Source organism: Platalea leucorodia (assembly GCF_965183815.1).
Source record: "Platalea leucorodia genome assembly, chromosome: 5".
NCBI classification, from domain to species: Eukaryota; Metazoa; Chordata; class Aves; order Pelecaniformes; family Threskiornithidae; genus Platalea; species Platalea leucorodia.
In genome coordinates, this window is record NC_138827.1 from 27,856,736 (window position 1) to 27,866,090 (window position 9,355).

At 40.5% G+C, this 9,355-nt stretch overlaps 1 protein-coding gene across 1 annotated transcript in view; it reads left to right on the forward strand.

The window, feature by feature from the left end:
• The window catches only part of RAB3B (RAB3B, member RAS oncogene family), a gene marked incomplete at its 5' end in the record, with an annotated part of 53,270 nt that extends 46,594 nt beyond the window's left edge, over nucleotides 1-6,676 (forward strand). The window contains 2 exons of the mRNA XM_082312973.1: nucleotides 2,691-2,815; nucleotides 6,484-6,676. Of these exons, the coding sequence (XP_082169099.1) occupies nucleotides 2,691-2,815; nucleotides 6,484-6,671 (313 nt within the window). The 3' untranslated portion in view covers nucleotides 6,672-6,676. The remainder of the gene's footprint in view (nucleotides 1-2,690; nucleotides 2,816-6,483) is intronic.
• Nucleotides 6,677-9,355: the final 2,679 nt, after the last annotated feature.

Sequence of the window (9,355 nt, forward strand, 5' to 3'; positions counted from 1 at the left end):
GAAACTGTAGTGAAACTAGAATATACTCAGCATTTGACACTGTAAAATAAATAGAAAATATTATGGAAACTCTGCTTTGGACAATCTAGACCATTTCATAGAAGGGAAGAAAAAATTGGTTAAATGTAACTTTGATTTAAGTGACAGCTGGGTTCACAAATCATCAGTTTTATTTATCTTTAAGGCTGATCTACAAATTAGGCTGTTGATATATCCATGTAACTGTGAACCTGAGACTGTTTGTCTTCTAAGCGTGAAGCATAAAAACCATGCTTTATCGTTAATTTGGGGAATTCAGCACAAATAAGGCACAGCATTGTTACTGTCTCACAGAAATATATTTTTCCCAGTGTGTATATTGGACTGCCCTGATAGTTGTTGAAACATCTCAATTGCAGAAGCCTTTTCATTTATTTGTTTATTTACCTTTCCAAAAGCTTCTGGAAGTTTGCTGCCTTTCTTTTTTTGTATGGGGAGCAGGGTTTGTTTTAGACATTCTTCTTCATAACTTTTGTGTGTTATTTGTTTGGTTTTATTCCTAATAAGTGTAAATGGCAGTGTTCTGCAAGAGAGGATTTTCACTAACTTGTACAAAACAAGGAGAAGGATGAGTTTCTGTGGGAGATCCTTCATGCATTTTTCTTCTTTTTCATATTCTAAGTAATTCTGTTTAAATAGCTAGGATTTGGCAGTGTGTCCCCGTATGACCCCCCAGGGGCTCAAATGAATCCAGAGAGAGGAATGGGAGTCAGAAGAGAAGCCTGGTTATAGGTGTTTTAAATTGAACCTGGACAGACTTTCTTTCTCTCTGTTGCTTATAGAGGGAGACTGGGGAGATTTCATCTTCCTGGGCTTTGGTTGATTTCTGAGGTCATCCCTGTCCACGATGAGCCTTGAGAAACCCCAGAATACCGCATAAACTCATCACAGACTCATATTAGCTCTCACAGGGCTTGTCTACATGGAGGCACTCAGAAGGGTGAAAGTGGAGGAGCCAAAATTGGGATTGGAGTGAGTGCCTTTCCAGGAGGACAGTAAGAAGAGTAAGAAGTTTCACTGCACAAAGTCCTTGATTATTTTTGCTTGTCGCAGTATGAGTCTGGGCTTGTGCAGTGGGCTTCATTTAGGTTTGTGTTTTCCAGTGCAATCCAAACAGGCGGCTGCTTAAAGGCAAGTTGCACAGTGAAATGGTCCCCTTTTTCATAGAGATCTGTGGAGTAACGTGACTGACTGTTTTCCACGGAAAAGGCAAGTAAGCAACTCAAACTAATTAAAAATTATCATTAGTAGATCAGAGCTGGAGGCTGCTGCTAATTCAAAAGAGAAGGAATCAAGTGCTTTATTGTTAAGGGACTTCAGGTAAACTAAACAGAAGTAAAATGTGCGGGGACTCCTGGGTCTCCTGGGAAATGGCAGGTTTGCCTGAAACTGCAGTGTCCTGTATGGAGGGGTGGCGAGTAGGGACAAAGAGTGAGTTAGGGACTGGAGGAGGGAAGGAGTGTTTCACTTCTGGCAGAGCAGCCTAATTACCTTTGGGAAGGAGGGAGTCTTAAAAGATAGAGCTGACTTGGTGAAGATAAAATAGGTTGGGCCAGTCTGAAAAAATGGATGAAAAGGAATGCTACCAAGCTAATGCTGTTCTGCTGCTGGCTCTGTGACACCTCACTGGGGATGGTGGGAAAGGACTGGCCCCTCAGGATAAATAGAAAAAGAAAAAAAAAAATCTTCTGTTTTGTCATAGAAAAACTACAAAGAGGCCAAATATAATGTCATACTGCTGGGATCCACAGCTAGCTCCACTCCAGTTTCAGCACATGAGCCACAGAGAGCTTTAGAGGCTTTAAGTTCATCCCAGTGCTCCTGCTTAAGCTCCCATGCACTTGATCCCTCTGTCATGGAAGTTGGCATTTGTCTGATACTTGCTGTCTGTCATTGCATCTGCTGTTCCCTGCCTTAGGTGTCACTTAATCCTGCTGGGTTCAAATATTAGCTCACAGAGCCTTACCTTGATCCCGTATCTTCCCAATTTGGTAAATCTCTGTTTCTCTTTAGCAATAGTTTCCACGTTTCTATGCAATTTTCAATCTCCATGAACCAGTTTTCCTGTTCAAGCAAAGATGACTGGATGCTTCCGTCTGTTTAACTCTCAAAACACAATTTCTTATGTTGTTACTAAAACTCTGCAGCAAATGAACATCTTTTTTGTCTGCTCTGAATTATTGTTGTTATGTGTTTTACAAGAAGTTGTGAATCTAGCTTGAAGTGTGTATCTATTGTATGGCTTTCTCGATAGGGACGATATCCTTAAGAGGTGTAATTGCTTGTTGTTCCTCTCACACATTACAGGTGAAGGAGAATAAGCTTTAGAAGAATGCTTTTTTTCCCCTAGACTTCAAAAATTATTCAATTCAGCTTTTTGTCTGGATCTCATGATCTTTAAAACACTTGCAAAGTTTTAGCAAGTAACTTTATTGTCACACAAAGTTAAGGGGTAGTAAAATAGAACAGTGCTGTAAATTACGTAGTCTGCATTCTTGCTTTATATGTAAGCTTGGTCATTTGTCTTTTAACCAACATAACAGTCTTGAGATGTTGATGTTGTCTTCAATGGTACTTGTTTTCATACTTAATATACAATTGTATTTTGGCATGGCCGATGGAAGGTAACAATCTTTTTTGACCTGCTGTAGGGCCACGCAAATCAAGACTTACTCCTGGGACAATGCACAAGTGATCCTGGTCGGAAACAAATGTGATATGGAGGATGAAAGAATTGTTCCTGTGGAGAAGGGGAAACATCTGGCGGATCAGCTAGGTACCTGTCAAAGCTTTTCTTTCTACTCTTTTTCCTCTGCTTCTTTACACTGCATTCCTTTTAATTTGTATGATAAGAAGTCCCTCCAGCAGTAATACTTTAGTAATGGTATCACAATTAAGTAGTGTAATATATTCTTAGTCCATATTTTACTTGCTTAGTGCTGAATACTACCTTCTTGTAGTGTTGCTGTATCTGTAAAGCTAATATCTAAGGATGTAAGGAAGATAAAGTTTGTCTGGAGAGAACAGCTTTTATTAGCTCAGCAGAATGAAAAGAGAAAAAGTTTTCATAAACACAATTCTCTCTCCAGGTCTCTAAGTACCATATAGTCATTTTCAGAATGCAAACATTGATTTTTGTAGAAAGAATTTTTTTTTTCCAACTAAACAATGAAAAAAGAAGTTTATAATTCAGAACTGTAGACTTGAGTAAAATATACTTTTAAAAGATGTACCAGGCTTCTCTATCCAGGCGGGGAAATTACATAATGTTATTGATGTGGGATAGAAAAAGCAAAGCAGTTCAATTGAGAGGAAGCTGGGATTGCAGTAAAAATTTTAGAATGAACGGCAAGATAAACTCATCCTAATTTCTCATTTATTATTTTTCATTATATATTGTAGCATATGTGATCTTTTTTACTATGGAATCGGGGCTTCTGTGTTAAGATTTAACTACACTGTCATCTTCTCTTAAAGAATTCATCATGGCAAGTAAATCCTGTTAAACCTGAACTCAGTTAACAGTGGAGACCCTTACAGTAGGCACACTGTAAATATTTGTTTACCTTGTAAGAGCAGAGATTCTTACCAGACCCAAAGGAATCACCATCATCCCCAATTTATAAAATCCCATGTTGTCTTCAATTCTTCAGCAGTAATTCGAGGGTGCATTGTTAAACTGGGGGTACTGGACTTCCAGTATACACTGTGTACATTGTTGTAGTTTAAACTGTGACCTTGATCAAATTGCCAATTATGGTTAAATCTTAGATAATGAGTATTTATTAGTTGGGGCTTTTGTTAGTGTTGTTTTGGTTTTTTTAATGAAGGGAAGGTATAGAAACCCTCCTCATGAGTATATATATGAGCATAAAGTATGGCTTTGTGATAGGGACCTGAGTGATATAAACAAAAAGATGGTCACTGTTCCAAAGAGCTAAGAGCAATCAGATTATTTTTTCACGTTTCACGTGCAAAAAAAATAAGCACGTCTGCAGAGGCCTGCAGGTTTACAGCCTTCAAGTGTAAATTCTACATGTGCTAAGCACAAAGAGGTCCCATCCATGGCTGGAGCCTTGAGGCACTGCTATCATAAACAAATAATCAGCAAATACCAATCTAAACCCTCTAATTTCCCATCATTATTATTATTGTAATAATAATTCTTTACATGTAGGACTAGCAAAGCAAACAAAGACATGGTTAGTTTGCAAAATCAGTTATGGGCTCTTTATTACACATCAGAACCTAATTTGCTTTTGAAAATATGAATGTGAATAAAGTCGGTTCCTGGCTTGCAGACTCTCAAAAACGTTGTGAATGCAAGTGAGCCCACATATTTTGCAAGAGTAATTACACTGTTAGTAGCTGAAAATTTGTCCGGATCAATGTACCAGCAAATAGAGAGTTTTACTGGAACTCCCACTCCTATTTGGACTTCTAATGTTTTTTCTCCCCCCAGCATTCATCTGTTTCTTTAAATACAAACCTGGCATCTAAATCTGAATCCTTTACATATGGGACACTTCAAAACACACACGTGCACAGAGTTACCATAGCAACTGACTCCATCAGTAGGAAACTGTTCTGCTGAAGAATCCCCAGTTCTGCCCCCGACCTGTCCTTGCGCTCGTCCAGCTCACCCTGGAGAACCGTACCCCAGTGCAGAGCAAAACAAAAGCTAACCATGCCTTTGGAAAGTGCTGTCCCAGGCCTCTTCTTCTGTAGCCTCCCAACATACTAATGCTCTTTTTAAAAGGGTTAAATATATATATATATATATGGGTTTATTGGTCAGTTTTTCCTTATATTAACTGTGCTAATGTGTACAGCATCATCTGAAATGACTTTGTGTGTTAGGCAGGAGGAATCTCTTTAATTGACTATCAACTCCTTGAACTGCTAGCTTTCATCATAATGACTCACATAAAGGTTATCCTTCAGCGTGTTTATCTAAGTTTGTATAGTGACATTAACATCATTGAAATAATTTCCTAATCAGATTAAGAAGCTGTTATTGGCCTGGATGTGAACTAAACCAAAACAGATTCAGCCACAGCAGAAGCTAAACCAATGTTGGACTGACAAATATCCAAGTTCAGTTCTCTGCTTTTGCGTGCCTCTCACATACATTTGTAATCATCATCAAAGACAGCAAGTGGGGCAGACAGAACCCTCGTCTGACGCAGGACAGCTGTCCTTATTTAGTAATGAGGCAAACACCTCCACCATCACTTCACCCGTTGTCCCATGATTTCTAAAAAGTGTTAGAATGGGGCAGATACCTACTTGTTATCTCACACATCAAGGTGACTCAGTCTACCAGCAGTGGCGGACTAATCGGTTAAGACAACTTATCTTTCCCTTTGTTTGCGGCAGATTCAAAGAAAACTGATGCAATGCAGAATATCCCCAAAATGAAGCACAACAGAATGTAGCTTATTGCACAATGAACTCTCTGTGGTGCCTGAGCTCTCGGTGTTGGCAATATAATAACCTGGTAGAACAGAAGCAACAGCCGTCGTAAGTGATGGTTGGCCTTTGAGGTCCCTGGGGTTAGAAAGATAAAGAAATGCTTCACGGTTCAGTGCATTTCTGCTGGCTGAGGCAGGGTTCAGGCTCGTCTGTGGGAAGGCTGGATCTTGTGTAGTGCGAGGTGTCAGCGGGAGGCAGCAGGAATAGCTGTCTGTGTGCCCTCCCCACCTTGGCATAACTCCAGCCTTCCTGTTTGGGTTTTATTTATGAGAAAGAGTCAGTATTTGAGAATCCATACTCATCACTGCAGCTAGGAGCTGGTGACTGGACACTGAAATTCCTCTGTAGGAGGTACTCAACATTATTTGTAATTGAGCAGTGCTGAATGGCCCTTGTCAGGATGGGTGCTCTGTCGTGACACGTGCTGTACAAGTATTAATCACCCTGAAGAGCTTTCCGTCTAATCAAAGAACGGGAAAAATAGGACCAAAATCGTGGAGCGTTTTGCTCACAAGTGCAGAAGTTGGTCAGCAGAAGGAACATAACTACGATCTTGCTTCTCTTTCTGGTCTCTGCTCTTGCCGGGCTGCAGTGGTGGTTCATGGAGTGCCTGTGGCGCAGGGGTGCGTGGAGCCCAGGAAGGCCCCTCCGTACGTGACCAGTTAAGGGCAGTGGGAGAATTCAACTCCCTTGTCCTGAGTTTATTCAGATCTGTATCATCTGCAGATGTGCTTACCAGGGCTATGGTCGGGATCCATTTATACCTTTGACTCTTATTGATGCTTGATAAATTTTAGAAGTATTTCTGCTCAGTATTCTGAGATTGTGGGAATCAGCTGAGCTTAAGAATTGTCTAATGTCTTGTTTTCTTAAGGTGAATACTGAAAAAATTGGTTAGTATTTTAAAAACCATCTCCATTATCATCAGTCTCTATTGATTTTTTTTTTTTTCCCCACTTTTTCTCACAGGTTTTGACTATTTTGAAGCTAGTGCCAAAGAAAACATCAACGTAAGGCAGGTGTTTGAGCGTCTGGTGGATATAATCTGTGAAAAGATGTCAGAGAGTATAGAATCAGACCCTTCCAGAGGCACTTCTGGAAGGAGCATGCGACTCACGGACAACCCACCCCCTTCGCAGCAGAACTGCTCGTGCTAGTGACCTTTCTTGCTGAGAAATGTCCTCCTCCTTTCCTGACTAAATCTCATCTTTTCATTTGTGGTGGTGCATTATCATGTAGTCCAAAGGCAGAAGTCTCTGTTGTAGGAAGTTGATATGTTTGTTTGATGTGCCGAAGTGTTAATATTATATATTTCCTCATCCGATAATTAAAAAAAAATCTGACTAAATATTGTAAGTGCACCTAGTGTTAATGTGAGTTACACTGAAGAAAAAGAATTGTATAGTGTTGCAAATGTTATTTCCATGGACAATGCTGCATTTTTAATTATAAATTCCTCCACTGCAGAAAGAGTTTTTCTGTCAAAAACAGCAGGAAAGAAAAACCCATCAGAAGGGACCAGGTCTAAAAAAAACCAGGGACAAAAACCTCTTATACAGCAAGAATACGCCTTTTTTTTTTTTTTTTAAACATTTAAAAAAATGTAAAAAAAAATCTAAAATCTGTCCCCAGGTATTTTGAGTCATTGTTGCTGTCCTCTAGACAGGGACCTCAGTTTTTCTGTACGATGAAGCAGAAAGCAGTTTATTTCTGTCTGACAGTTTGAGGTCCTCCAGAGAGCCAAGAGCACGGGGGGCAGATTTTGTGTCAAGCCTCTAAGTGGAGGAAGAGCACCCGGAGGAATCAAAGCTGCCGGGCAGGGGAGGACGAGGAGGAGGAGAAGGAGAAGGCCTTGCAGCCGTGCCCGCTCTTTGCCGGTGCAGCCTTCTCCACAGCCACCAGGAACGGCTTGCGGAGCGCTGGGGGTGTTGCTGCGTTCAGCACCTTGCAATGCCGGATCGTTTGTTTCTAGAAGCGCCAGAGCTGACTGTCCTGCGGCTCGTCCCCGTACCCTGTAGCTGTACCTCTCCAGGTTTGGATCTGCTCTGATCAACTGCTCAATGGTGGATTTGGTGTGGGACGAGGGGAAGGAGGAATTGGCGGCCGCATGCTTAGTTGGAGGCAAAATCTGACATGTCAGGCTTGGAACAGCACCGTCTCGGAAAGATAGAAATATCGGGGGCCCAAATGTGAGTGTTGGCAAACATTAGTGCCAATATTATTAGCTTTTCTGCATTTTGTTGTTGATTTATTTTTTAATTTTGTGCTAGATGGGTGCGTGTGTGGGGATAGTTTTTCTTGTTTCAGATTCAACCACAAAGTATAATTTATGAAAAGGAAGATTGATTAATAAAACGTAACTGCAAATGAAAAATGGCAAAGACGTCCTGTTAGAGTTATTCTGTGGACGTTTTGTTGCATCATTCTTTGAAGGGAGGAACAATTTTTAATACTTAACATCTCAAATATTCTTATATTTCCAACATCTCTAAAATTACAAAACTTCTACATCTGTGTGTAGAACTCTGTGCATTAGCAGAGCTTGTATTTCTCTGAAATACGTGGAGGAACTGCTTTTGCAGATCTGTGAAATGACATATGCTGTATGCCTTTAGGAGCACACGCTTGTTTGCGCATCCCCGCTCCAAACAGCGATTGCAAATTGTGTCTGTAAACGTAAATGAGGTGGATACGGAGAGTTTGCTGTCTTAAGGTGAAAATTCGGAGAAGTTTTACGGCTTCACCTTAGGCCTCTGAACTCCTCTGACCAAGGAGGCTTTCTGATGTCAGAAACTGGAGTCCGGTATCCGCCCACTGCGCTGTAATTTGCTGGATCGTGACACTAGCGAATGCTTTTGTAATTTCGTTCTGTTGTGTCTCAAAGTGTAATAGTTCTAAGAAAAAAGCACAATATCCTGGAGAAAAATGCAATTACGTTGATGTTGTTTGAGCTCGCTGTGCTAAAGGCTTGATCCCTTCCTCTGTACGTGCGTTGCTTTCAGAAATCTTTACTGTTACGTATTTTGGGTGTGTGTGATCGAGTACCGAAAGTGCGATTTGTGCAGTGCTCGGAATGTGGTTATTGTATCTAAATCCCTGAAACTGCAAAATAAAGAGAAATCTAGTCACCGAGCGTGGCCAGAGAGCTTGCGTGAGCTGCGTTACTCGCATTAGGCAATCCTGCGCATGTATAAAGAAGGTATCTTTTTAATGCTTTTAAAATACATTGATCTTTTTTGACAGGGTGATGATCCTTGAGCCCAGCAATCGGGAATCGCTATGCAGATTTAAAACAGAGTGAAGAAAAGGAGTATTTGGCCAATAAACACGCAGTGCAGTGTTTTAATTGTAGCGGAAGCAGGTTTTAGGGCAACTTGTGTAAATAGCAAAAAGAAAGAAAAACTTCCACAGCAGGGAGCGATGATTTTGAGCTGTGCGGGTATAATGGAATACCTCAGTGCAAATAATGATTTTTCAGCTCAGCAACTCAATGGTAAAAGAAAATGGATTCAGCAGAAATGGAATTTCAATTATTTTGTTTTACTTTTTTTTTTCCTAGCAAAAAAGACCTTTCCCTTTTCTACCCAATAGATAATTGTGTTTCACTGTGTTCAAGTCAGATGTATTTTTGTTTTTTTTTTTTTTTTTTTAAGAATACAAGTACAGTCCAGGCCCTTCAAGCTAGGATGGGCAGAATTGGTTTTTTTACAGCACAAGCCAGCAAGTAGCTACATGGCAGTGTAATCCGAAGAACTGGAAAAGACAGGTACGAATTCTACCCTGCCCTGTATTGCATATATGGAGATTTGGTGCAGAAACCCTGCAGCGTTTATTTCAAATA